The sequence below is a fragment of the Mustela nivalis genome (assembly GCF_964662115.1).
Source record: "Mustela nivalis genome assembly, chromosome: 8".
Lineage (NCBI taxonomy): Eukaryota > Metazoa > Chordata > Mammalia > Carnivora > Mustelidae > Mustela > Mustela nivalis.
In genome coordinates this window covers 141909038-141936580 of record NC_139027.1, presented here as the reverse complement: position 1 = coordinate 141936580, position 27543 = coordinate 141909038, and the positions used below count along the sequence as shown (strand labels likewise).

Sequence of the window (27543 nt, the reverse complement as noted above, 5' to 3'; positions counted from 1 at the left end):
TGGTGCGCTGCCTGGGACCCACCTGCCTCGGACGCTCCCAGTTTGTAGCAATTTAAGTGTAATTTCTGGAGAAAAGCAATAACGCAGTTACGTAGTTTATTTAAGCTATTCAAATATGAACGGATTACTTAGAAACATTTATGGGGCTAATTATAAGTAGCAGTAGATCAGAAATGTAGCAACTATAAAATTAATCCTCAACACCGCTGCTCTGACAAGAAGCTGTACGCAGTTAGCATATGCAGAAAGCGTAAGAAATTTGCACTGAGAGGTTCCCGGAGCCTGGAGGGTCTCAGGAGGCCCTTGATCGGGATGGAGTGGTCACCAGTCCTTGGCTTCTGGTTCCAAATGAGACAGGGTCAGCTGACGTAACTGGCTGCGGCTTTGCAAGGAAGCACTGGCCACAGAGCCAATGACGAGAAGAGCTGGGCCGGAGGTGGGTCCCGGGGCTGTGCAGTGGCCCGACTCAGGGACATGGCCACGGCACCGGGAGACCACCGCCAGCACCCTGGGTGGCAGGAGCCCAGGCCTCCCTGCCTGGCCCAGGCCCCTCCTCTGCATGGGAGAGGAAGCAGGTGGTCCAGGGCCCCCAGTGTTCCTGCTGGCCTCCTTGCCTGCCCATGTCCCTGAACGCCCTCCCTCTGGAGCAAGGAGACGGAATGAAGTGCTTTGGTGTGTGTGGTGCCATCCAGTCCGATTTCCAGAAGATTCCCCTTGGCACCTCTGCACCAGCATCTTCTGATGACTCGTTGTCTTCCTGGGGATCCCACGGCCTCCAGAGGGACTCACTGCTGTGGATATGGGGATCCTGGAGCTCGGCGCCCTGTGGCCGTGGACCGGCGCAGTGGGGTCTGGACAGGACGAGGACCGGCGCAGTGGGGTCTGGACAGGACGAGGACCGGCGCAGTGGGGTCTGGACAGGACGAGGACCGTTCCCATCTCAATTCCTCGTTGGCTGTGGTGCGAGGTGCTGCGACCCGTGTGTCCAGGGGAGACTCCCCACTGCCGGCAGCAGAATTCGAGTGCGAGGCAGAGCCACAGCCCACCACCCTCACCCGGTCCTTGCTCATCCCCGAGGTGAAGGTCCAGGTCGGGCGGGTGTGGGGGCGGCCGCAGCAGATGTGCCACTTCAGGGCCCAGACTCTCCGTGGTCTGGTACGCATGGCTCAGCGGGCCCCAGCTCCTGGCTTCAGAGCTGCACTGTCTGAGCTGGAATCCCACAGGGGGACACTTGTGAACCGTGCACCCTGGGCTGTGCCGAGCAGGAAAGGGGTGCTTTGCCAGCGGCCCTGAGAACTCTGGCCCGGGGGCGGCTGGGGACCAGCTCCTGGGAGAACGGGCAGACACACTCACTGTGGACATCCCGAGGGCTTTGCTCCGGCCTGGACTGCCTCCTCCAGCGGATGAAGGCAGAGTGATCCGAGCATCCCCAGAGTTCTTCATCACATCCTAAGGCAACCCTCTCGTGCAAGCATGAGGGGTCTGCATCCTGGTGCACACCCACCGGAGGCTTGTGGCGACCCGCTCGACCCTCCCGATTGGAACCCAGGGCTCTGCAAGGTCACATCACTCTGTCCAGCCTGAGGTGTTTCATTTTCAATGTGCTCACAGCCCCACAAAAGCCAGAGCTTGACTCCACGGGGTCGAGGAGAAGGACCACCCACGTGCACCTGTCAGCTGCGAAGCTCGCGCCTCTTTCCTGGCCACTCCCTGATCGGGGTGCAGCCCCACACCGCAGGAAGGACCCACGGTGATGTGCACTCTTCTCACCGGCGTGGACAGCCACGTTCTTCCTGCACATAGAGGAGGGACCCGTGTGGCTCTCCACTTCTGGCCCACGGTCCCCCAATGTGGCAGGGTCCCTTGGGGTCAGCCCCTCAGAGGACACACCGGCCGCCCCTCCAGGCCCTTGGCTGGGGCCCCTGTTTTCCCTGCAGCCAGAAGGGAGGGGGCCCTCCTGTTGGGGACATCGCGTCGACATGCTAAAGTTGGTACCATATGGTGCTCTTGCGGCAAGCCGGAAGAGGCGTGCGGCTTGTCGCGGTGGGGAAAGCGGTGTGAAACTCAATTCTCGGTGAGGAGGAGCACTTTCCACTTCAGCGCGAGCCCCTGCAGACGGCTCCTGCTCGGTGGTGCTATTTTTTCCTCCTCTGGGTCTTGAGCTCTCTGTCTCGGTGCTCTGCGGTGGGTGGGCTGCTGGAGCCCCTGCGAAGCCCCCAGCCCCAGCCCCTAACGTCAGCGGTGCTCTCTGGCTGCCCCCAGCCCGGTCTGGCCACCCGAGGAGCCCTGGGTTCTACTCCTCCCATAGCCCTCCCGCACCTGAGCAGAGTGTCTGCGGGGCCCAGGAAGATGGCCGCGGGACCTCGCCTGTTCCTGCAGGATTTCCCTTCCAGGGAACAGGAGGCAGGAGTCTGGCGAGCTCAAGGGGCTGTGGCATGGCGAGCTGAGTGGAGAGCCCGAACTGGGAGTCCTCCTGGGTAGCCCCAAGCTGCAGGCAAAGCATCGGGGGACAGTCGGCTGGGCCACCAACGTGACCTTGTGCGTTGGCCCCAGGGAGCAGTTCTGGGCTGTGAGGTCCCTCGCACGGGCGTGGGGCAGGTATCCTGCTCTGTTCTTTCCTGGCTGTGTGGCCTTGGTGAGTCCCTCAACCTCTCTGAGCCTCAGTCCCCACCCGTGGTGGCAGAAGGGTATGCTCCGTACTCACGGGCTGTCATAAACAGCGTCTGGGGACAAAGCGGAAATCCAGGTTTTGTGTGTGTGTGTGTGTGTGTGTGTGTGTGTGTGCACATGCGCGCACCAGGGCTTTGGTGGACTTGGGGAGGCCTGTGCTTGGCGTCGGGTACGTCAGCCGGAAGCCCGGTTCAGCAGCGCTGCTGGTGTCCCATCTTGGGAGCAGCCACCATTCCCACCAGCTGGCCGGGTCCGCCTAGGGATGGAGGGGAGTGGGGGAGGCCTGGATGTCAAGTCCCGTCAGGCCACTGGCTGCTGGGGCACCAGGTCATGCCCAGGGATGGCTGTGTCACTCCTCAGGGGGCAGGAGGAAATGGAATAAAACCAGGCCACTGCCAGCGGCTCCGTGCCCCAGGGCCCCAGCGCGGACTGAGTGACGACGTGGCGAGGGCATCTGTCACCCACTCGGGCATCCTGGGGGGCCACGGCTGCCCACTCAGAGTGGGTCCTCATGGGCACAGGTGGGGCTGAAGCCCAGAAGTCAGCCCAGCGTGGCGGGGAATGCAGAGGCCTCAGGGACTCCCACTAGTCCCGGCACAGTTAGGACAGCAGGGCCCAGGACTCTGCAGTTAACACCAGCGTATCTGGGCTCCCCGGCGCTGCGCTCCTCACCAGGCCCCTCTTCTGTCTTGCCCAGCCCCTGCGACTGCTCCCCTGGGGTTGGCTCCCTCTGCCCGGGGCTCTGCTGCAGCTCTGGTCCTTAGCCTTCCGTCCGCCCACCAACAACGGCAGCCCAAGTCCCCTCACAGACATGCCACATTTTTAAAGGCTCCTCAGCATGGGGGGAGGGACAAGAGCTCTCCGGCTTGGTCTGGACACCCCGAGGGGCTGGGCTCCCATCTTGCCTTGCTGGCCACTTTCTGGCTGCAAAGACGCCTCCATTCCTTGGGTGTGTCAGGATCACTCTCACCCCAGGATCTTTGCATTTGCTGTTTTCTCTGCCTGGTCTTGGCACAGATGGTTTCTAATCCTGCGGGAGCTCCACAGTGGTTTCTCGGAGAAACTTTTCACCAACACGCCCTGCCGAAGGCACCTGCTGCCTCCCCAACCTGCCGGTCCCAGCTGGTCTCATCCCTGTGTTTGATTTCTCTGTGGTTCCTTCTGAATTCAGACTCCTCTCCGTCTGCCCTGCCGGCTGTTAGCGCTCAAGGACAGGATGGGGCCAGGACTTTGTAGCCGCCCCGTACCTCAGCGCTGACCAGAGTCCACGCCAGGTGAACACTCCCGCTCTGTCCTGGTGACGCGCTATGGGGAGAGACGGGCGGCAGGAGAGGGGCGCGGCCTGCCTGGGTCATCTGGGCTCTTCAGAGATGACGCTTAGTTGTCTGCTTCATTTTGCTGTTAACAGACATGAAGGACCCAGACCTTTGAGACACAAGCCAGATGCTCGCAGGCCCCAGCTGGACTGTCCGTGAGCAACGTGGGCAGAGAGGGAGACATCAGCGGCCGGTGGCGATCGTGGCCCACCGCAGTGCATGGGGCCTGCCGAAGCTTGCACCCAGGACAGGACAGGCCTCTCCATGTCGACGGGCCTGACTGCTCTGGGAAATTCTTCTGCCTGTGGTTGTTCTCTAGGGAACGGAAGACGGGCATTTCGTGGTTTAAATGTTGGGAACGAATCCACATTTCTGCGGAACTCCACAGAGGTCACACCAAACACACCTGCACGCTGACCCCGTTTCGGCTGCTGGTCTACCCTGCACGGGCCAGGCCTGGGCACCCTCTGCTGCTCTTGGCGTTCAGGGGGGGATGGGCACAGGGTGGAGGGTTGCACAGGGATGACCTCTTTCCCTTCAGAGCCCAGGGCCTCTCCCCGGGAAGGAACCCAAGGGTCTTGCAAGTCCCACAGTAGCAGCAGATCCTAAATCCAGAATTTCACTGAGAAGGAAACTGAACAAAGGAAAAAGGGATCCGTCGAGGTTTTCAACGTTGTCCCTGCGCTGAGCAAGGGCATTAAAACAACGCCTTGACCCTCACCACGACAGGAGCCTCCGCACCAGGCTGTCTCCTCCTCCTGCCGCTGCTCCTGCTGCGTCTGGTCCCTGAGTGGCAGCCGGAGGGGTCTTGGTGAATCTAAGCCTCGTCACATCGGCTCTTGCTCTTCCGAGGAAAACAAGTCCTCCCCGCGGCCACACGCGCCCCCATGACCAAGCCCTGCCGCCCTCACCACCTGCCCCTCTCTCTGGCCATCTCCATGCAGCCACTGTGACCTCTTCCTCTAAGACTGTGCCGTACCCCCGCCGGGTTGCTCTTCCTGACTGCACACCGTGGTGCCTCTGTTACAGCATGTGCTCTCACCCCAGAGTGATTCCAAGCCACCTCACGGAACAGGGAACCTCGCTGCACCCCACACCCTCGGGCCCCTGGTGGGTTCTTCTGGGTTGACTTATCCATCTCCCTGACCCTAACCCTGACTCCAGGATGCTGGGATTCTGCCTCGTCTGTTCTCGGTGCTTCTTCTTCCCCCGGGACAGCAGAGAGCTGGCGTTCAGATTGCAAAGGCTCAAGGAACTGTGATGAATGAACAGAAAACCTTCACTACGACCTCCTGTTACCACCATTGCATACAAGAACGGAGGCCACATCTCAGAAAGGACACCCTTTTCCAGGAAGGGCCCCTGGCAACCTTGCCCCAATACACCCTTCCGACTCTACATCCTCTTGAAACTTGTCCAAAGGCCAGCCCCACCCTACAGAAGCCCCAGGGGAACCAGAGGGGACAGGAAGTCGGTTTCCCTGGTAACACCCAAATTATGCCTGCGGTGGGACTAGAAGAACAGTAAGCTCACAGCCACCTCCTCCCACGACTGAGGGGCCGTGCTCTTCAAGCTCCAGAATATTCCGAGGCTTTGTGAGTCTGACCTCCTCCTTGGTCCCCACAGCGAGGCCTGACGGAACCCTCAGGCTGTGCCTGCACTTGCAGACGGTGTGTGGTCTGCAGACCCAAGGCCCGGCGGCCGCGGCAGGAATCGGGCAGGGGGAAGCTGTGACGAGTGCCCCTGCGAGCTGGCCCTTCACGGCAGGTGCTCGGAGCCCCCGTCCTAACCACCCCCCCACCCAGGGTGCTTCAGCGATTCAATGACTACATTAAATCTCTGAATATTAAATTAACGATGGAAATCTAAAATATTAATATATTCTAATTGAATATTCTCCGATAAATTATCTGAGCATTTGCAGCAATTCGATTCAACTTTCATTTCTTAAGGAACGCTCAGCTGCATAAATACAGCCATTAAAGCAATTCAAGAAAGGGAACATTTTCTGCTCCGATGAGGGAACGGTAAACACAAAGGATCTGCACATCTCTTTCACATGACTGACAAAATCGCAGGACCCAAGGCAGCTGAATCCGCAAATGACTGCTTTCTTCATGTTCCTCTGGCTTCAGCAAGGGTGGTGGGAATCACCCCCAGGTCTCAGCACGATGTCTAATTACAGGGCGGCTTGACAGGTGCTGTGGGAGATCTTGAATGATGTGCTTATGTTGGGGCCGCCCTTTCAGGACCCATGCTGGGGTGGGCGGAGCCTGACCCCACCCCCATAGGGAGCTGGGGAAGAGGCAGACCCCACCTTGCAGGTGGAGGGCAAGTGGGAGCACCACCCTGACTCACTGCAGAATCACTAGATAATTAAGGACGTCCCTAAGGAGGCATATTTCCATTGGGGCTGAGCTGAGGACACTCAGAACGTCTTCGTCAATGAACCTGGAGGGGTTCCTTCCATTCTGGGGATGGTCAGAACAGCAGACTGCAGGGGAGACATCTCCACGATCTCCTTAGATCTTACGAATTATAAACCCCACAATACAGTGTGACGCCTTCACTTTAAGCAGTCAGCTGTCTTTGCAGTAAGTTAAGAGAAAATACAGTATTTTATCTTAATCCACAAATTTACCTTTTCCTGTGTTCGTCATCCCTTCCTGTAAATCTAAATTTCCAACCTGAACCCTTTCTGTTCAGCCTGAAGAACGTGCTTTACCACTTCTTGTAGGTCTGCCAGCAATGAAAGCTCTCCTTTTGCTTAGCAGAAATGTCTTTGCTTCACCTTCAAATTCGAAGGGCACTTTTTTCTGGATATAGAATTCTTGATTGATAGGTTTATTTCTTTTCTTTTTCTCTTTTCATTTAGCAGTTTGAAGATGGCATTCCATCACCAGTGGTGTCCTAAAGAGAAGCCAGCCCTCACCATTGCTGTCCTGTGACAGACTGCCTCTTCTCCTCTGCTTTCAAGAATTCTCTCTAGTTTTTTGAATTTCACCATTTTGACAATAATCAAGGTTTGGCATTCTTTGTATTTACCCTACTTGTGGTTCATGAAATTTTTTGGATCTGTAAGCTTGTTTCTCTTGCCCAGCTGGACTTTTGTGTTTCGGTTCTGCTCTGCCATTCTCCAGATGAGATGACCGACACTGGCCTGTCTTCAAGTGTAAGGACTCGTCTGCTTCTACCGCCTACTTGGAAGTCAGCCCAGTGAGCTCTTCACTAGCGACGCGGGATGCTCCAGCTTCACCACTTCAATGGGCTACACTATTTGCTTCCCTTTTCTGCTGTGATTCCACGTGTACTCACTCATTCTGACCTCCTTTTCCTGTGAGTTCCTGAACATATTCATAAGGGATATTTCAAAGGTCTTGCTGGTCATTTTAACATCTAAGTCATCTCAGAGTTAGATTCTCTGGGTGATTTTTCCCTCTTAACTGTGGGTCACATTTTGTTTTCATTCCGTTTTCTGGGGCATGTCTAGTAATTTTTGCGTGTGCATTGATCATTGTGATGATACATGGTAGAGACAGGTCCTGTTATCTTCCTCTGAAGGGTGTGGATTTTTGTGAAGGTGGGAGTTAATTGGCTGGACCCAAATCTGAGTCTTTTTCTCTTGCAGTACGCAGTAGTTGAAACCTCTGCTCCGTTCTCTCAATCTTCTTGCTGTTGCTTTTCCCTGGGTTCTCTGGAGTCTCCTTCATCTGGTCCCAGCTCCCTGACCAGGCAGAGCTTGTAAGCCGATATGAGATCTCCATCCGGGACTCCATATTTTACAGGATTTACCTCCTCACATTCCACTGCTCTGTCAGTTCTAGAATCCGTCTTGCAGCTCCGCTGACCAGAGAGACTACCGTTCTCTGCAGGGGATCTAGCCAGCTGTTGACGGGAGGGAGAGTGTGCTCAGATGGAAAGCCATATAAACAAGATCTCACCCAGTGCTGTTTCCTTCTTTCGAAGGACAGGAACTCCACAGCAGTTCCTGTCCACTCCTGGCCACTCTCCAGCAAGTTTTATAATTTTTATTTCAGAAGTGTTAGTCTGAGACAAAGTACTCCACTGTTGACCAGCAGAATTTCCAATGTGATTACTTTCAAGTGTTGTATAGTTAACCTAACCGTTGTCAAAATGATCACGAGAGGCTAACCAGTAGAGACGGGCACAAGTGCTGTATCACTCCTTCATTTGGTAAACAGTGATACCTACTTTGTCCCCTGTCTGACAGTGGGCTGTCTCTCAGGGACCTTCACGTTTAGTGGGAAGACAGAACAATAATCACTGACAAAACACTGTCAAAAACTCCACATGGCGGCAGGTCACGGGGAGGGGGCTGCGTGCTCCCGACGGGAGGGCCTCTGACCATCCATTCTCGGAGGTGGGAAGTGGCCAGGCCGGGGGTTTCAGGGGCCGAGAGAGAAGAGTCCCGGCTGAAGGAAGAGCATGTACACAGGCCCCCAGTCAACCAAGGGTGTGACCCATCGGCAAGTGGCCAGCGGCCCAGCGTGGCTAGGGTTTGCTGTGCTGAGGGACAGCGTCAGATCGTGGGGGCCTGTGTGACTTGCTGAGGAGGGAGACCCTGTCCTGGAGACGGTGAGGAAACAAGGGAAGGGGAAACCCCACGCTTCTCTCATTTCAAAAGGTTGCCTGACTTCCACGAGATGGTGACTAATGGCCATCTTGGTCATTCCCGCATGAATGGATGCCTTCGCAGAGTCAGACAGTAGGTTCCTAGGTGGCTGCCATGACACTCGGACCGTGAGGTCACCCAGCACACATTTTGGAGGGTAACAGCTAGTTAGAACCCAGCCGGCTCCATCAAATGTATACAGACGTCCCGTCAGTATCTATGGAGAAGTCCATCCTGGGCCAGCTACGGGGTGACTCACCGTGTCCCTGTCACACAGGTCTCAGAGCAAAGCCGGACCCGGGGCGCATCTCATTGCTCACCAAGCTCCAGAGCCCGTGCCCCAAAGACCCAGCCCATCCAGGTCCACACAGGAGCTCAGCAGATACGTGTGCCTGGACATGAAGGAACATGGCGTAGGGGCACAAAGTGGCAGCCAGGCTGCCCGGGGAAACAAGCCGTGGACGTCAGTCATTTCGAGCTCTCTGGGGTGGTCTGGTGGGAAGCTGATGCCTGCAATCCTTCCCAGCCCCCTGCAGCTGTGCTCTCACGAGCTCCCTGCTCTAGACACGGCCTCCTGCTCAGCGTGGCCACGTGGCCGCCCTGGACACTCAGCGATTATGTAACCGTCTCCTCCCAGAACCTGACATTCAGAGCTCCTTCTCCAGGCCTCGCTCCGAGGACAGGTTTGCACGCGTTCCTGTCTGTTAAAATACCAACTTCCAGAATTAAAGGGCTTGTCTCCCGAGCAGCACGACGTCCTTGCTCATCACCGCGAGCCGGCTCCCGCAGTCGCCCTGGACAGCCTCTCAAGTTATCAAATTCTGAATTTTTATGAGACTTTTTAAAAAGTTTCATTTTACCCTCACTCTGAATCTTGCCAGAAGTCAAACCAAACACACATGCTAGAAAAGCAAGTGGCTTTTCAAAACCCTCCGCTAACGTACGTGTGACCTTGGTAGCCAAGGGACCCAATTCTGAACGCCAAGCAGCAAGCTGCCAGCCTAGCATCCCCTGAGCCGTGACAGGACGCCAGTCCTCTCCTGTCCCCATCTCCGGGGCCTGCGTGGTACTTGGCACCCTCCCCTGGCCCCACGGGACTCCTTCCAGAACTCAGAGCTGAATGTTCAGAGCAGGGAAGGTTCCCTCCTGCCACTTCCCATAACAAAGGACCTCCTTCCTGCTTCCCAGGGGCTCAGCCAGCCTGTGAATGCGTCCCCCTCTGTTCTGAAGAAGGGACAGCCTCTGCGAGTGGCTCCGTCTCCGGGCTCCCCACTTAATTTAGACCCTGGTCTAATTCCAGCGGGCGCGCCCGGAGGACGCTCTCGCTCCGCAGCCCCGTCAGCGCCGCCCTCCCTGCTCAGGATTCTCCCCCACACGAGCAGGCTGCCTGCGCTCCCCGCGCCGCAGAACTAACGAGTGCTTATGGAGGGACGTGATATTCCTTCCCAGGAAAAAGCCTGTAATTAACAGAGGTTTTTTGGGAAGAACATTCTGCCTGCTTCTCTCCCGCCCATTTTTTCATTTAACATATTTTACCAGAATGAAACGCTTTAATGAGCACAGAATTGCAGCTGATCCCAGCTGAACCTCCAAGGGCTCCATGCGCAGCGTCCCACCCCGACGAGCTGCCTTCACACTCGCTGGGATTCAGGCTTCTTTCGGGAGCAGCCCCTCCCCCAAAACACGGGCCTGAAACTCCTCCGCTTCCTACAGGCAGAGACGGGGCAGAAATGCGCCCCGAAACACGGGTCTGTGTTGGGTAAGAATTTAATGGGTGGAAGGCAAGGAGGCAGGAGCGAGCACAGGAGAGCGCGGGTGCGTGCGTGCGCATATGGATGTGGGATGGGGCGTGCGTGGGGGCCATTTGGAAAAGCCCAATCTGAAGATCTCCCCCAAGAATCCAGCTCGGGAGTCAGACCAGGCTTGGAGGAGGGGGCACGATCAGGTCTGCCGGCTCGCCCGCCGTGGGATCCCTGGCACAGCTGGGCCCTCGGCGGGGGGAAAGGATGTGCCTTTTTCTCAAACCTGCTGGGGCACAGACCAGCCCCTCTTCTCACACAGGCCCTTCCCTCCAGGCACAGCTGAACTGCGTTTCTTGGCGTCCCTGGCCATCAGGATGGCCATGTCCGAGCCCCGTCCCTCCTGCAGTCCTCATTCCGGGGCCCCGCACGGCCGTGTAGGGAGCCTTCCCTCCCACAAATGACCTTCACAGGAGCAAGAAATAACCTCCATTGCATTCAGTTCTGAAATTTCGGGAATGCCCTTTCCGGCAGTCAGCTAACACTAACCCACACGCTGCCTCTCTGCTCACAGCCCGTCTGGGAGCCGGCGAGCCGGGCGTGGAGGCGCCGTCCCCACGGGGGCTGCTGGTCACGGCAGGGGGTCTGAGGAACAGAGGACACACGTGCTCCCAACACAGCCACGGGGCAGACCAGGAAGGCGGAGAGGCTGCCCCTGGGCAGGGCTGAGCTGCTGCTTCCAGGCTTTCCTCTCCTGACACCTGCGGCCCTGCGCCCATTCCCTGAGTTCCCGGCCAGTCAGGCCAGCGGCGGGGCTGGGGGTGGGGGTGCGTCTTCGGGACCCCGTGTCTGCAGAGGCTCCAGAGCGCCGCCAGCTGCTGCTCTCCCAAGCCAGGTTCGGCGAGGCTGGTGCTAACTGGGGAGGGGGCAAGTTACCCTGCGTTGTAGCTGTTCGGAAGGACATGCAGGTCGGCCCCCATCAGAGCACGCAGATGTCTGCGTGACGTGTTCCTCAACATGTCCGTGGGGCCCTGTGGGAGCCAAGGCCCCGGCTGGCTGGGGGGACTTCACTCTCGTGTTGGCCTTGCCGCCAGCTCCGGCCAGTCAGCCCGAGACCACTGCAGCCCCTGGGGCGGAGAGTACAGAAGCGTCCTTTTCGCCATCATCCAGCAGGAGGCAGACTCAGTCCTCGAGGGCCGGAGGCTCTGACTGCACCCGCTTTCCCTCCTGGTACCGCTTACAGGCCCGTGAGCAGATGCGCGCAAGAGAGGGAAGTTTTGTGCGTCTCTACTGGGATCACTGACCCGAGAAATCCGGAAATCCAGCAGCAGACTACTCCAGGAGTGCTGGGAAGCCGGCCCAAGGTCACGTGTGTACCTGCGGGCTGTGAGCCGAAGAGAGCCCTCGGCATTCAAGCCGCACTGTAATGTTCCTGCTGGCGAGGCTGGCAGGGGCACACCTTCCCCGAGGTTGGGAAATGAGCTGGATCTGCACTTGTCAAACTAGGTCCCTTGGGCCACACCTGGCCCACTGCCTGTTCTTGTCAATAAAGCTTTATTGGAACGCGGACACAGCAACAGCGTATGTATTGTCTGGGGGCAGCTTCGTACTACAAAGAGCTGAGTATTTGCAACTGAGGCAGGTTGTCAGCGGAGCCTAAACTATTGCGGATCTGGCCCTTTCCGGAGTCTGCAGACCCCCACCCTCCGAGCTACAGCAACAGTTTTCTACTAAGCTGATTTCTGACTAGCACAAGCACAAGCCTTTGAATAAGACTGACTCACACAATGAAACACTTGCTCCCTTTCCAATTTGCTTTTGATCCTGATGACATTCAGAAGGAAGCTTCTGGTCCCCGCGCATCTTGAGAACACTCTGGTACTTGCTCCCAGCTCCTCTTGTAAACACTTCCCCGGCAGCCCTCGGGCTCCGACAGGACAGTGCACAGCCAGACGTCAGCTCTGTTTTCCTCGCCTTATGCTGTCTGACGGTCCATCACCAACAACACCAGCTTTCCAACTGTGAGCTGATGTAAGGTCACCTCTTAAAATAAACGTATTATTTTAAGAATGACTCACTAATGGGAAGCGTTAGGTAAATGACAAGTGCTGGTCAGATGTGACCAGGACCCCGAGGGTGGTGAGTGCACAGGGGGCCACGGAGCCCCCATTTCTGTCGGTGGCTTGGGGTTGGCGGATGGACCCCGGACCCTGGGAATCTACTTAGGTTGGGGCTCACGCCTTGAGTGCTTTCCTCAAGTCTGTGCCTCATCTCCTCACAGGGGACCTCCGGCCAGGGCAGTTAGGGCAGGCGGTGCTCTGGGAAGCTCCCCATCTGGGGTGGGGGGGACTGCAGTTCAAAGTCAGAGATCAGACTCTCAGAGGCTTCAGCCACCTGAGGTGGGGGTTTCCCCAGCAAACAATTCTGTGGCACCTGCCGGTGCCTGCCTTGAACTGGACTCGGACACCAGCTGCGGGAGCGTGCGTGTGCCCCTGGGCAAGTGCTCCGTCCCACAAGGCAGCTCCCACTCAGATGCCCATGAAAAGGCCAGGGTGTCCCGGGCTCCTGGCCGATGGGCTGAAAATGGGAGGGTCCCACGACCCCTCCTGCAGAGCTTAGCTGCCGGCTGGAGCAGCCCACGTTTGCTCCGTGGATGATCCGTTTTTGTCAAGAGCAGAGCCCCCGACAGCCAGATAGGAAAGACGCACAGGACGAGGAGGGAGAAGGGACGCAGAGCTTCCAAGCCCCTCCCCGTGGGGCGGTGGCCTCCCCACACCTCCCCAGGTCGGAGGACCTAAAGCTCCCAAACCTCGGCCCTTGGTGTTTTATGGACGCTCCCTCACTCAGACAGGACTGGTTAAATCATTGGCCATCGGCCTCTGGCGATGGACTTAACCTCCATCCCCTCGGTGGGGGTGAACGTGGGCGCCTCTAATCCCCGGGCTGGTTCCCCAGGCAACCGGCCCCCAGCCCACCGGCCCCCAGCCCCCTTCCTCGGGGACTCGCCAAAAGTCATGCCATTAAAATAACAAAAGACCGCACCAGGGCTCTCAACTCTTCCGGAAATCCCGATGGTTTCAGGGCTTGGGTCTGGGGAGGAAGAGGAACACAGGCTTCCTGGTGCCGATCCCCATATCCAAGCCCGTCCCATGCACCGCGCACGTCTGGGGCCGGTCGCTGTGGGTGTGGTGTGTGTGGCGGGGCGTCTGACGCGGGCCCCCTGCTTCGTTCCGCTCTGTCTCTGCGTTTTATTTCATTGTATTATTATTATTATTTTTGAAGGTTTTATTTATTTATTTGAGCGAGCGAGAGAGAGAATCCACCGGGGAGCAGGAGGCAGAGGGAGAGGGAGAGGGAGAAGCAGGCTCCCCGCTGAGCAGGGACGGACGTGGGACTTGGCCCCGGGGCCCTGGGATCAAGAGCAGACGGAAGACAGAGGCCTAACCCATAGAGCACCCCACCCCCCGGCGCCCCTTCCCCATCTCTGCATTTTAAACTCACACCCCAGCTTTCCGTGTGGAGTGGAGCGGGAAAGAAAACAGGCTAATCGGTCAGAGGAAGGAAAGCAAGCCCTTGAGGAACCCCCCCGACCCTCATTTCCATGAGGGGGGCGAGGCGGTCCACAGTGCATGGGCGACTCCTTAATGGGTCCTCACCATCATGTCATCAGATGATTGCCCAGATTGCAATTTTCTTCAAAGGGCAGAAGGGAGCGCTACTTGATGGCCCAGATCACTGGAATACAAATCTGTAAACCGAATCCTGCCCTTCTCCCGGGGAAAGCCCCTTGTGGTGGGGGCTGGGAGCAGGTGCACTGAAGGAGCCCCCCCGCAGGCGGCCGAATGCTGGATCTGGGGCCACAGTCTCAGTCCCAAGACCTCCAGCTTCTTGCCGGTATCACCCTCCCAGACACACCGTCTTTCCGCCCTCCAGAGTCTCAGTCACAGTTGGAAAACAGTGAGCAAGGCAAGGGGTCAGGCGTCACAGGCCAGGCCCCACGTGGCCCCCCTGCCCCCTCCCATCAGCACGGGTGAGATGACCCATGTCCAGCAGGACCAGCTTCCCCGGAGGGTACGACTGCCCTCCGGGTCTTTCTCTGGCTTGTGTCGTCTCCTTACGGAGCAGGTTTGGACGCCGCCAAATGCAGACCGTCCCTCGCTCGCTCCGACCCGGCAAGCCCGGCCCTGCCCCCACCAGCCCACCGACCGCCCTGCCAGCCCCCGAGGAGAGGGCGCGCTGAGCCGAGAGCCTCCCCCGCCGGCGGGAGGGCTCTCCACTTACCCGCACAAGCTGCTGTGGGAAGGGCCCGCGGGAGTTTTCTGGCACGTTGATGGGGGGGATGACCCAGTCGCGTTTCTGTCTCCGCAGCCCGTTGGCGTTCCGGTGCTGGGGCCACGGCAGCAGCACGGCGTTCGGGGGCTGCGAGGCGTCCGGGGCCGCGCTCTGCTTTCCTTTCTGCAGCCGTAGCCGGGAGAGAGGAGAGAGGAGCCAGAGAAGTCTGGGTAAGTGTCACGCCGAGGAACAGGCATCTGTTCGGAGAATCTGTTTGTTCTCCTCAGCAGAGAGAGACTGCATGACGCTCGGGGAAGGGACTACGGGTTAGGGGAAAAATCGAGCTGGACACCTGTGTCACAACACGGACTGCAGAGTTACGTGGTGGGGGAAAGGAACCGTGAAAACAGAAGAATACGTCGTAGGGTAAAGCAGAGCTTTTAGGGGCGCCTGGGTGGCTCAGTGGGTTAAGCCTCTGCCTTCAGCACGGGTCCTGATCTCAGAGGCCTGGCATCCAGCCCCACATCAGGCTTTCTGCTCAGCGGGGAGCTTGCTTCCCACCCCCCGCCTACTTGTGATCTCTGTCAAATAAATAAATAAAATCTTAAAAAAAATCCCGGAAGAACAGGGGAAAAAAGTCACAAAGGAGAAAGCATTTGGTTTAAAATGCTGGTTTATGAAAACATACCCTAAAAGCAGTTGATGAATTTAGCAAATGTGATTTGCAGTAAACGTGATTTGCAGATCTTTAAGCTCTGTCAAAGAGTTGACAGTCCCGCTATGTAAAGAGTTCTTGCAAATCAATAAAAAAATTAAGTGTTTTTGACAACAGGGAAAGGGCCTGAAAAGAAATTAACAGCAAAATAAAAATCAGTAAACTTATTAAAACCGTACACATCTTCTTGTAATCAAATAATGCAAATTGAAGTAATAAATCCTTGTCACCCATCAAACTGACAAGACTAACGGAACGGATCCTCAGGCCTGTGGAGTGCGTCATGTTGTCGGGAGGAGGGATGGTGGAGGGGGTGGCCCCTGGCGTTCAGCAAGTGTTTATGTGCGTCTGAAGGTTCGCTGACTCTGGGCACAGAGCTTCATCTCTCTGAACTCCCGCTGCTTCTTTTATAAAACAGGGCTGGTAATAAGAGCACTAGATTCACAGGGTTGCTAAGGCAATTACGCTGATGAGAGCCCCTGCCTGCCGGGCAGCCGCTGGGACTGGAGGCTGATGGGGCTCACCACTGCTGGGTGCTGGCCACCGCCCTCCGCCAGCTGTGCACCGGCCACCAGCCAGAGCCTGAAAATTGTCCTCGACGTCAACTGTACATCAATGAAAAAAAAAAAGGAAGGTCCTGGTTTTTGACCCAGTAACTCCACAACTGTCCCAAAGAAACTCTTTGTAAATGAAAATCTCCCTATAAAAATGTTCATTGCCGATGTTTTTGTAATAATATTATGTATATATAAAATAATAAAAATATCAGGAAAAAACCTCTGGAGATCGGACAGCAGGAGAAACTAGTTAAATGCATTGCGCTGTGTTCCTATCTTGGCGAATCTACACAGTCACTGAAAGCTCCTCTTTGAAGACGAGGACGTGGAGAAACACCCGTAAGATAACGGTGAGTGGAGAGTGACACGGAAACGTACATGTCACCAAGTCCCCATTTTGTTTCTTTCCTTTTTTTTTTTTTTAAAGGACAGAGAAAAGATGGCGAGGAAATTCATCAATACGCCAACTGCGGTTTTCTCGGACGACCAGGGAGCTTTACGCTATTTTATTTTACTTCATTCCTTTCACCTTTCTGTACCTCTGAATGTTACAATGCATACGATTTTCTACAATTAGAGGAGCCAGCGGACACGCACGGCGCCCACAAGGCCCCCACAGAGAGGCACGGCGCCCGCGCAGGCCCCCACGGACACGCTGCACGTCAGAACTCACATGGTGAAGAGAGAACTGAACGGGGACAGCCCATGGCACTTGGCTACGGGGTACCTGGCTCCAACTGTGGCGGGTCCCGCTCTCTGCCTGAGCTCCGGTCCGTCCAGGAAGGTGGTTTTGGGCGGTCTTACCGGTCTCCTTTGTGCACAGAGAACCTTGCCCACTCCTTTTTGCAGAAGAGCGGCGTAGGAGTAAGTTAAATAAATACACATGGACAAAACGGCCTAGCCGATGAGCAAATGAAATCTCGTATCCGCTCCAAATGCCGAATCAACGGGAAAACCCAGGTGGACAAGCCGCACTGGACGGAGCGCCCCACTGGACTTTCCCCACCAGGGTCCCAGCTGTCTCAGGGCCTTGAGCTCCTGCAGTCAAGCGTTTGAAAATTGAAAGCCTTTCACAGCCCCCACCCCATATCAGAGGGGAGCCACACAAGCTGTGTGCATCCCCGCGGCAAATCCCCATGGCCTTGATGTCTCCCCAGTGTGACGTGATACCAGCTTCTGTTCAAGTCAAGCTAACAGGTGCCATGACTCATCTGCGGGCTCTCACGATGACACAGAGATAGGGTCACATCTCTATCTTGCTGGAGGAGCTTCCCTGAACAGCATTTAGGACAGTCCTGGCTCCACACTGTCCCCACACAGCCAGGACATAGACAACCGCCTTCCCTGCCTCTGGGAGCTGCTGATGCCTTGGGCACTGAGCAACCCACGTGGTTTCCACCTAGACCCCCTCTCCCTGACTCAGTAGGAAGTACCCTCTATCCCACTTTACTAGGGAGCCAGGGGGAGCTCAGAGAGGCTGAGTAACTGCAGGTCACACAGCTCAGTAGGCAGAGACAGGGTTTGAATGCCAGAAGTCAGACCTCGAGGCCAGAGCCCCTCGTTGAGTGCCACCATGGCTGGGTCTCTGCCTGTGAGGTCACATCCCCTTCACGTGTTCTCAAATGAGGTGTGTGGTGGGCTGCGCACAAATCACTATTCCCACAGAAGACATGAGAACTCCGGTCGCCTGTGCCCCCGAGCCTCCAGGTGACAGGTGTGTTCCGCTTTCCTGTCTGGGGGCTCCCCACCCACAGGTAACCAGCTCGCTGGCCCCCAGGTACCTGCCCCAGGAGAAGGGACTGGGTTGGGGTCTGCCTGAGGGCAGCCAGCTGGACTGGGGAGACTTGCGTGGGTAGACAGGGAGCCCCAGCCACGAGCACAGCCGCGGGGAGCGGGTGCTGTCAGGGCTCCCCCCGTGCCTCTCCCAGTGACGGGTTCCCCTGCCCCGGGAAATGCTGGAGCGCTGGCAGATGCTCAGCTGGGCTCCTGCGCTTCGGGCTCAGCAGTGCACACGTTTTCATGACGCTGCTTTGGCTTGGAGCTGCTTTATCTTCATTTGCTGGGGATGAGCTCGCATGGCGTTAATTTCCCTAGTGTTGTTTAAATAAATTGCACATATTTGCCACTATTTTAAAGCTGTGAGACACATGTAATAACAAAATCTGGTGAAAATTAATGCCAGACCCGTGCAGCCTCGGCCTGGAAGAGACACCCGCTTCTCCGGGGAGAGACGTCCACGCGGGTTACCGGTAACCCCAGGGGGACCCGCAGGTCGCTCTGGACACGCAGCAGTGCCAGCCCACTCAGGACGTGGCCCCTAGCGCTGGTGCACGATTATGTTGATCCTAAATGGCGTTCCCAGTACTTACAAATACTCCCTCCCTCCGAACGGACGACGCCTGCTGCGCTCCCAGGACCTTCCGGAATTCCGTATTGCTGAGTGAATGCTGGCTAAGTGCGGGAGAAGGGAGCGAACATGACCTCTGTGCCCCATAACTAACAATTATGTGCACGAGTGTGTACACACAGGGGCACACAGGCGTGTGCGTGCACACACAGACGTACACGCATACATGCGCGAATGTGTGCATGTGCACTCCCACGTGTATGTACATAAGGACACGTGTGCACATGTGTACGCTCGCCTGTGTATACACCGTGTTTGCACATCCGTGCACATGTTTGTAACATGTCATAATGTGCGCAAAGCCTGGCATCATGACCCGGCCACACCCCATCACTGGGTCATCACGGACAGCTCAGCCAAGCCAGAGGTCTCGTGACTGGGGAGGTGCAGGGAGGGACCTGGCCGCTGAACTGGCCTCTGGATCCCACCAGGCTCGCCGCTGCAGAAGGACAGGACAGAGAGCCCCGAGGACATCACCTGGTCGTGCTGCCCTCTTACTGGGTACCCAAGAAGATGTGGTTAAGGGTTAAGATCCTGGAGCTGAAGGCGGCTTGCAGACCCCTTCTGAGAATGCTCCAGAGCCCCCGGCCTCAGTACGGCCAGATCTGGGCTCTGCTCTCTTGCGTTTTGGGGCCAAAGGCCTGGCCATGCTGTCCACACAGAGGCCAGGCTGCACCCTTGGCTGTGCCCCCCGCGGGAAGGTCGCCCCCGCATCCACTCTTCCTCCTGGTGCCCTTCTCGCCTGCGTGGACTCAGATCTCACGTCCCCTTTCTGGAAGCCTCCCCAGCGGTCTCCCCGGGCATCCCTGTGCACACAGAAAAGCTTCCAGAGTCTACCTGTGCCCTCAATTCCCAGAACAGGTCAGCTCAGGCCCAGAGGCCGCTGAGCTCTATGTCTTCCTGTCCCTGTCCAGGCGGGACACCTCCCACCCTGCCCTGGGGACCGGCAGGGCACTGACCCGTCTAGGAGGGTGCAGGACCTCACGGCCCACCCACCTGGCACGGAGCAAACGCTGTGGACAGACTTCAACGTGGGGTTTCACACGTTCCTGAGCGCCAAAAAACAAGTGACCCTCAGCTGCCACCCTCTGGAACTCGCGTGGAGTGGGGGGATGGGAGACCCAATGACAGCGATGGCCGCCACAGGTCATGGGGAGCCGCGGCCCAGGTTCTCTCTGATCTAGGCCTTAGGACGGCCGCTCTCTCCATGGGGCAGTGATCAGCACAGAGCCAGGACGAGCAGGGTTCAAACTGGCACCAGCTGCGTGGAATCCACTCCATCTGGGGAGGGCAGACAGGCTTCGTGGGGGATATTATACCTGGGCAGGGTACTGAGGGGTGAGTAGGAGTTTGTTGTTGGGGGAATGGGGCCGGGAGGGAATGGCCAAGGGGCAGACCAGAGGCCGGATACCACAGGTGCCACATACCAATGACACTGTTGTTGACTTACAGGGCTGTCTGGGGCCTAGAGAAAGGTGGGAGGGGCGGAGGGCGACCTCCCCGGGTTCGAGAGCCGCTCTCCCGCAGGCTGCCCTCCCCCGGCCCCATCGCCGTTTGTCTTGCCGCCCCCCGCCCCCACGCTTTGGTTCCTGTGAACCGAGGAGGCTCTCACCGGGGAGAGTGTGGGTGACGAGGTGATGTCCAGGGCACTGGGCAGGTGGCTGGGGGTGTCAGCCCCCTTGTCAGGCTCACGGTGGGGACAAGGAGCCCGAGGAGAGTCCTGGCGGATGGGATTTGCAGGCTGGCCTGGACTCCCACGGGCGCAGGGAGGAGAGGGTACTGGAGGCTTCAGCCTGGACGCCTGGGGTGGTGGCCTGGCCTGGCATGGGCCCCGAGAGTTCAGAGGGGCAGGCCTGAGGGCAGGTGGGCTTCGGGGTACCCTATAACCTGACAGCCCACGGAAGGAAACTGAGGCAGAAGGAGGAGAAGGAATTTGTCCAAACTGCCTGGCTAGTGGGGGAGGGGCTGAGCCAGGGGTGCGGGAGGTGTGGGACAGCCCAGGGCAGGCAGGAGCGAGCACAGGTGGGTGTCCTGACCCAGCCCAGGGGGGAGACTCGGCCCCTCTCTGGAAGCTTTCGGCAGGGTTTCGTGTCCTCTCTGGCCACGGGAAGGAGAGACAGTTCACCCCGGCACTCAAACTTGGCATCCCCCAGCCACGGGGGCCCCCCAAGAAGGGAAGGGCCCAACCTCGGGCTGTAGGAGGGAAGGGGTCTCTGCCCCGGATCAGGGTACGGTGGGTAGGGGTGCCCACCGGCCCCCTCACGCCCTCGGGCTTCTTGTCTCCCTGGCCACATGGGGGCAGCCCCGCCCCCTTCCCCACCTGCCTCCCTCCCCACCTGCCTCCCCTCTGCACATCACAGCCGCGCCCTGGCTGGGGCTGCACGTGAGCCGGTCCCTCCTTGGACACACTCTGGGTGGCCGGGTGTCCCAGAAGCCCGCCCTGCCCAGCGCACGGATGGGTCGTCTCCCCAAAGGGGCAGATGAAGTGTGTGGAGCCCGGCCTCTCTGGGGTGCAGAGGGTACAGAGGTCAGACTCTCACACGGAGCCCCACTCCTGGGCCTGGACGAGCTCTGTGCCTTGGGGCCGCCTGGACAGCTGGGGTGTGGGGTAGTGGGCTGAGGCATTGGCCCCGAGCTCCTGCTTTGCTGTACTAAGGGAAGGATGACCCTGCCGCTGGCGGGAGTCTGGAGGCCAGCTCGGCATCGGCAGAGCCGCATCCGTGCTTGCGCATGTCCAGCTGAGCCCTTTGCGGACCAACTATGACACCTGGGAGCCTGAGGGACGCGGGACGGGTGGCCTTAAGGTCCTCCGAGACATCTTGCCTGGCCCTGGCAGGGTCTCTGGGACAGTGTGGGGAAGGCCTCGCACTCAGCACACGGCTGTTCTTCTAGGAAAAGAGGTGGGAGGTAAGGGACCCGAGAACAGGACAAAACCTCGGTGACGACAGCCTTCCGTCTCACCGAGATCAGGGCCCCGATCGTCCATGTGCAAGCTGCTTGCCGAGCACAGCCGTCCGGACCGCCCGGCCCGTCCACGCTGCACCCAGCAGCCACCAGCTGGCACAGTCCGCGGGCTGGCGTCGCCCCGCCGGCCCCTCGCTCGGCGCATTATTTCCTACTCCCGGCAGCTCTGGGCCGCCCAGTCCTGCTCTCCCTGTGCCGGAGGGGGGGTCTCTGTGTCTGATTATGAGTGTAATGGAGCCCGACTCCCAGGTGAGGTCTTCAGGGACTCTGCGCGGCGAGCGAGAAGCTGGGTCGTTTCCCTCCGTCATCTGTCCACCAGCGAAAGATGAATAATGCAAAACTGACCCGAGGCGGGATTTAAATTACTGCCTTCTCTTTCTTTCTTTCTTTCTTTCTTTCTTTCTTTCTTTCTTTCTTTCTTTCTTTCTTTCTTTCTTTCTTTCTTTCTTTTTTTTTTTTTGCTTTAAAAAAGAAAGAAAGAAAGAAAGAAAGAAAGAAAGAAAGAAAAACAGTGTCAGAGGAAGGCTCTCATCACACACACCTCCTCCCGTCCACGCGCAAAAAGTCAGAATTCATCCCGTTTCCCATCATCTAACCGTCGGCCTGTTGGGGACACAGAATTATTAAGAGCCAGGGGCGGGCACTGGCTGTTGAGTAACGGGGCTGACGCGCAGACACCGAGGGGAAGGGGACGAGGGACATAAGTAATCAGGGTCTGTCTTCGGGGCGGGAGCTCCGGTGTCTTCCCTGGGCGCCCGCCCCGCCGTCTTGGTTGGAGGTGGCTTGCGGTGGATATGCCCCTATTTCCTTGTGACAGGGATGCAGAGGGCAGGCCCCGCCGCACCCTTTCCTGACGCAACCTATCGGGCTGTGCAGGGTGGGGCCCAGCGGTCTGCCTGGTGCACCTGCTCCCAGGGGTGCGGTGGGGGGGTCCAGCCCCTCCTCCGCAGTGCGGTAGACATGATAGAAATGCCTCGCAGGGGCACAGGGACACTAGAGAACAGGTGCGCGTGGACAGGGCCAAGCCAAGAGGGTTGTGACCCGCCAGGCCGCGGTGGGAGCAGGGGGGCGGGGGCCGGGACCGCGTGCCTGCGTGGCCCGGCCGTTAGACGTGGGACCGCTTCTGCCAAGTGCGGTGGGTGGACAGAGCCTCAGCCGTTTCCTCCGAGAGGAAGCTCCGGTCACTCCCCTCAGAGGCAGAACTGATGTGGAAATGGCTTCAAAATCCCCCCATGCCAGATCCCAAGAGCACATTTCTAAGACCCCAAAGTTGGGGGTCACAGATGACAGATAGCCTGCCGCGCACACAAGCCACCCCACGCTGTCCCCGGGTCCTGGGCTGACCCGCCGAACGCTTCCTCACCCCCCCCCCCAAATTCCCTCCACGTTTGGGGAAATGGCATGGGCTCAAACCCATCTGATTTGATAAAAGAATTTATGGACAAAATTTCAAGTTTGTTTCCTGTGGGCTATGCCACGTGGGTGCCACTCTGCCCATGTGCGAGGCTTCTTAACCGAGGGGTTCTGGGGGCGCGGGGGGGTCCCAATGCCTGCCCGGCCCCTCCCCGTCGCCTGGGCCGGTGCTGCCTATTTCTCTGACTGGCCTGCAGACCCCTGGTGCCCAGACGTGGCTTCTTCAGGGGCGGAGCCTGAGGCTGTGATCAGCTCCACAGACGACGAGGAAGGGACGGGTTCTAACTCCCTGGTTGTACCTACTCTCCCGCCCCCCTGGCTGGGCCGTGCTCCGCGTGGTCACTGCGGGGCCGAGGGTCAGGCACCCCAGCCTCCGGGGACGGGGAGAGCCGCACCCCGGGGGTGGAGGGCTCTGGGGGCCCTGGGGAGGACACAAGCTTTTTTCCCACTTGCACAGAGAAAGCAACCCTTCCCTCTCACGACACTGCGCGGGCGCTGGGAAGGCAGCCGGCCTCGGCCGGGGTCCAGTGCGGGCTCTAGCGGCCCCGTGACTTCTACGCACAGTGTGACCGCAGACCCACTGGTGCCATATCACCTGCCCATCCTTGCACGGCCCTAACGTTTGGGTAGGTAAGTGGCCAATCTGAGGAGGGAGGCCCAGTGTTCCGAGATCACGGATTGTACTGGGGTCTGTGGTCAGGGGTCCTGCAGGAGGTGACGTGCCACCCAACGCCCGTGATCGGACAGGGGTGGTGAGGGCTTATTCCCTGAACACGAGTGTCACCTGTGTTCCTCCTCTGTCCCTTCCTGTTCTCACTGTGTCCTTATTTCTTTGGGCTACAGGCGCTCCCGGAAAGGAAACAGCATGCCCCTCCCCCAATGTCAAACCTGCCACTGATTTCCGTGGAGCATAATCCGATCCCTAAAAACAAAAGTGGCCCTAAAGTCTGTCCTGATAGTTCATTCCTCTACCCGCTACCTCCCTTTCAATACACATTTGAAAAATAGTACATTTTGTTTGCCTGCAAGCTTGTATATTTGAATGTTTAACTAGGCTGTTATCTGCAGCCTTCTGGCTGGTTTCCATGGCAGCTGAGGACGGGCAGAGTAAAATGGTATTTAACAAACACGAAATAAAACAACGGAGAAACATCTCCGTTCTTCAGCAAATAGAACACGCGAGCCGTTCTAAACAAACATTTGCATGAGTTTGGCTCTGAGAGGTGCTGAGTGGATTTTCCTGCGTCCACAATGCCGCTGAGCGGACGCAGGTGCGCCCGCCTGCACCCCGCCCCCCGCACTACGGTAGTTCTGACTTCCGATCTCTTCTAGGAAGAGGAGGTTTTGCGAATTCTCATGGAACGCGTACAAAGGAAGGTTTCCTGAATGGCACGGCATCGCTACTCCCTCACGTCTGTATTCAGGAAGAAAGTCCTCGTCGCTCCCTCAAGCCTAGGGTGCTTGGAGGGGCGGTGGGGGGTGGCGTTGCTGGTCCTCGCTCACACCTGGGCAGGGGGAGACCCCGGCAGGTGCAGTGGCCGGCCCAGGTCGTGCGGCTGCAGCTGTGGGGCTGGGGCCTGAGCTCACTTGCCCCTCTCTGCCCTGTGGCTGGTCACGGTGACAGAGAGCATGGTCCCAACACCCTCTCCCACCTGGGGCCAAGCGGGCAGACTGGAGTCCGGAAGCTGTGAGCAGCCCTGGGGAAGGAGTTCTGTTGTGGCCACTCAGGAACTTTTACCCGTCAGGCTCATATAGTTGGGAAGGCGTCACGCTGTTCCTACCGGCATCAAAACCACAGTTCTCTTGGTGAGGGCCCCAGAGCTCCCCGCTTGTCCGCCTTAGCCTTGTCCCCCTCTAACGGGAGGACGCGGGATGGCGCAGCACCCGGGCACAGAAGGGATGGGGTGCGCCCCGCAGGGCAGCTGTGTGTGCAGACAGCACACTTGCGGGCCAGCTCCCACGCACAGAAGGGCAGGATGGGGGACCCCACTACATCCAGACAGGCGTCTGCGTGCGTCCATGTGGCCAGCCAGGCGGCTCGGCCGTCCGGGCCTCCCTAGCTCACGGAACACCTGTCCCCAGACCACAGCCTCAGCACCTGCCGACATCTGGGAAGAGACCATTCTCGGGGGTGTGGCCTCCTGTGTGTCTGTAGGGTGTCCCCAACCCCCACCCACTGGAAGCCAGACTCCCCCCCCCAACCCCCACCCCCGGGTTGCGACAACACAGTGAATCCAGGCTTCTCTGACTACCCGGTGGAGAGCTTGTTGGCGAGAACCAAGAAAATTGTGTTTGGTTGGAAACATTTTTAAATGAAATTACTCTTCATCTTACAGAAAAAAAAAAACACAATTGCAGTTAAAAAAAAAATTAAATTAAATTAGCGAGTTAAGCCAAACTGTGTTACTTTTTTCCGGAGTTGTTAGCAGCGGAACTGAATGAATCTTTCACATTGGTGTCAATTAGTGAGAAAAATGGTCAGTTTCGTTGGCGTTGATGGCTCTGGAAGGCTTCGAAGAGGGCGTGATCAGGGTCTGCCTGAGAATTTTAACTCAACCAGACTGCAATCACGTTTCCTTCTGGAAGGCGGCCTCGCGGTCCACTCCTGCTGTCCACGGAGCACGTGGGGCCCCCAGGACGAGCTCTGGGCCACGCCAGCGTCCCTGAGTTTGCTGGGCATTCTTCTCAAGGCAGGACACGCCCGCGACCACCTCACTGTGGTTTCCACAATCATCTTCAAGAATAAGAAGGATTTCATACCGAACGAAATCCCGTGGAGCCCAGGCCTTGCACAGAACCACAAACCTGTGTTGGTCTGGAAACCAGTTTGATTTTCACTCAAACACCTACAGGAGGGCAGCCGGGATGCCCCGTGCCTCCCGCTTCCCGAAGGCGGTCTCCACAAGGCCCCCACATGCTGGTCTGTGCATGCGCACACATGCGCCAGCCCCGTCATGAGCTAAAGGCCCTGGGGGTGGGTGAGCAACGCACCCCCCCTGGCTCACGCCCATCCGCTGGGCTCACAGCTCACGTGCACACATGCCTGTGCTGTCTCAGCTCACTGGACCCCGGGAGAAGCGTCCCCCAGGACTGGCCACCCTGCACCCCCGGCCCAGACTCAGAAGGGCTGAGACAGGATGTCGCCGGAGGACAGGAGAAGCCGCAGACGGACAAGGCCTCTGTCTGGAATGCAGGCTCCTTCTCCGATTTTAGGCTTCGGTCCAGAGGTCACCTTCCTGATCCCTGGACACGGCAGCAGCCTCTGACCTCGGCTCAGGACCCCTCCCTAATTCCCAGTGGTGCCCCCGCATCATGAAACAGAGCCAGGTGTCCGGTGGGGATGTAGCAGCCCTCAGTGGTCACTCCCCCGGGGAACCAGGAGAGTGACTTGGGGCCTGTCGGACTCATGGGACCCCAGGTTTCTCAGAGGGTGCCCTGCCTGTCATGTCCACACTCGCGATCACGCTCCTGGAGACCAAACAGGACCCGTGCAGCCTGTCTCCCCGCTAACAGGCCCAGAACCTTCCTTGCCCGGCAGTGATGCTCTCTCGCATGTGACTTCCGTGTCAGTCACCAGCAAGCCCCCCAGAGTTCTCCTTTGGCTCCGCGCCATCCGCAGGCCAGGGGCGCATCCCCCGGGACAGGCTGGGCAGGGTCAGGCGGCTTCTCCCTGGGGCTCTGCAGGCAACCCTTCACCCCCGCTCTGCCGATGGAAGGGCTGACCCCAGCCGCCGAGCGTTCAGGGCCGTCTGCAGCCGGAAACGGCGTCTGAGTTTGACCTTCATGCCGGGACCCTCCTGGTTACCCGGCCTGGAGAGGCTGAGTCGGGTGGACACGTCCGCCCCGGCCCAGGGCTGTTCTCCAAGACGAGGGACGAACAAAGAAGCCAAGATGACCTTCGACCGACCGGAACAATCCCGCGTGCCCTTCATGCCAACCAAGGGTTAAAAGCTGCTGCAGGTTTGAGTTTGGCTCATGTCTTGAGCTCCAGGAGGGAGGCGCTGGCGGGGGGACCCTTGACCTCAGCCTCTGGAACGGGATCTCGCCCAGCAGTTTGTGGGGGTCTCTGAGGTGTCGGGCCGCCCGCCGTGTGCCTGGTCAGGCCCCGCGTGGGGGCACGGAGACCCGCGAGCACCGGGGCGTTAGCGCTTTATTAAAGCAGCCGCTGGCCCCTGACAGTGGACAGGAGCGTGATGTGTCCGCCCTGTTCTTTCTTTTGCGGGGCTGCTTCTCAGTGGCACTCCGGCCATCTGTGTCCTGGAAAAGGATAAAAGAATATCTTGCTGCGTTCTGAAGTCTCCAACCCTCCACCAGCACCTAATGACCTTCTGGGCGCTGTGTCCAAGGCGACGCCTCACGTGGAAAGGCTCCTGTGGCCGCCTTCAGTGAAAACCTCCGTGCGTCAGGGTTCGGGCTGGCACACCAGCCTCCTGTGCTCACACGGGGCCTTCCCTGCCTCGGCTGGGTCCCCCACAGGCCTCTGCTTTCAGGGGGACAGGGGGATGGCAGGAGCTTGTCCTCAGCAGGCCCTCTCCAGTCCACTGTCTGGTGGCCAGGCTGGGAGTCCTTGTGATGGCAGTGACGAGTCCTGCCCACTCTCAGGATGGACGCGGACAGACCGTGGGGACGGCCGCCAGGCTGTGAGAAGGAGGGGGCACGGCCCGTGGGGATGGGGGTCAGGCCGTGACAGGGAGGACGGACAGACATGGGGACGGGGGACAGGCTGTGAGCGGGAGGGGGACTGGGACACGGGGAGGGAGGCTGAGGAACTGCAGCCCTGAAGCGAGGGGCCTTGGCCAGACTTGTCCTCACTGTGCTGGGGACCCAAGCAACTGTATGACCAGGACCTGAGGGCCT

The 27543-nt window shown here is 58.4% G+C and overlaps 1 protein-coding gene across 1 annotated transcript in view; it reads right to left on the bottom strand.

Moving 5' to 3' along the window:
• The window catches only part of CDH4 (cadherin 4), a 500617-nt gene that overhangs the window by 100959 nt on the left and 372115 nt on the right, over positions 1 to 27543 (bottom strand). Inside the window, exon 4 of the mRNA XM_082746383.1 lies at positions 14640 to 14813. Coding sequence (XP_082602509.1) covers positions 14640 to 14813 — 174 coding nt within the window. The remainder of the gene's footprint in view (positions 1 to 14639; positions 14814 to 27543) is intronic.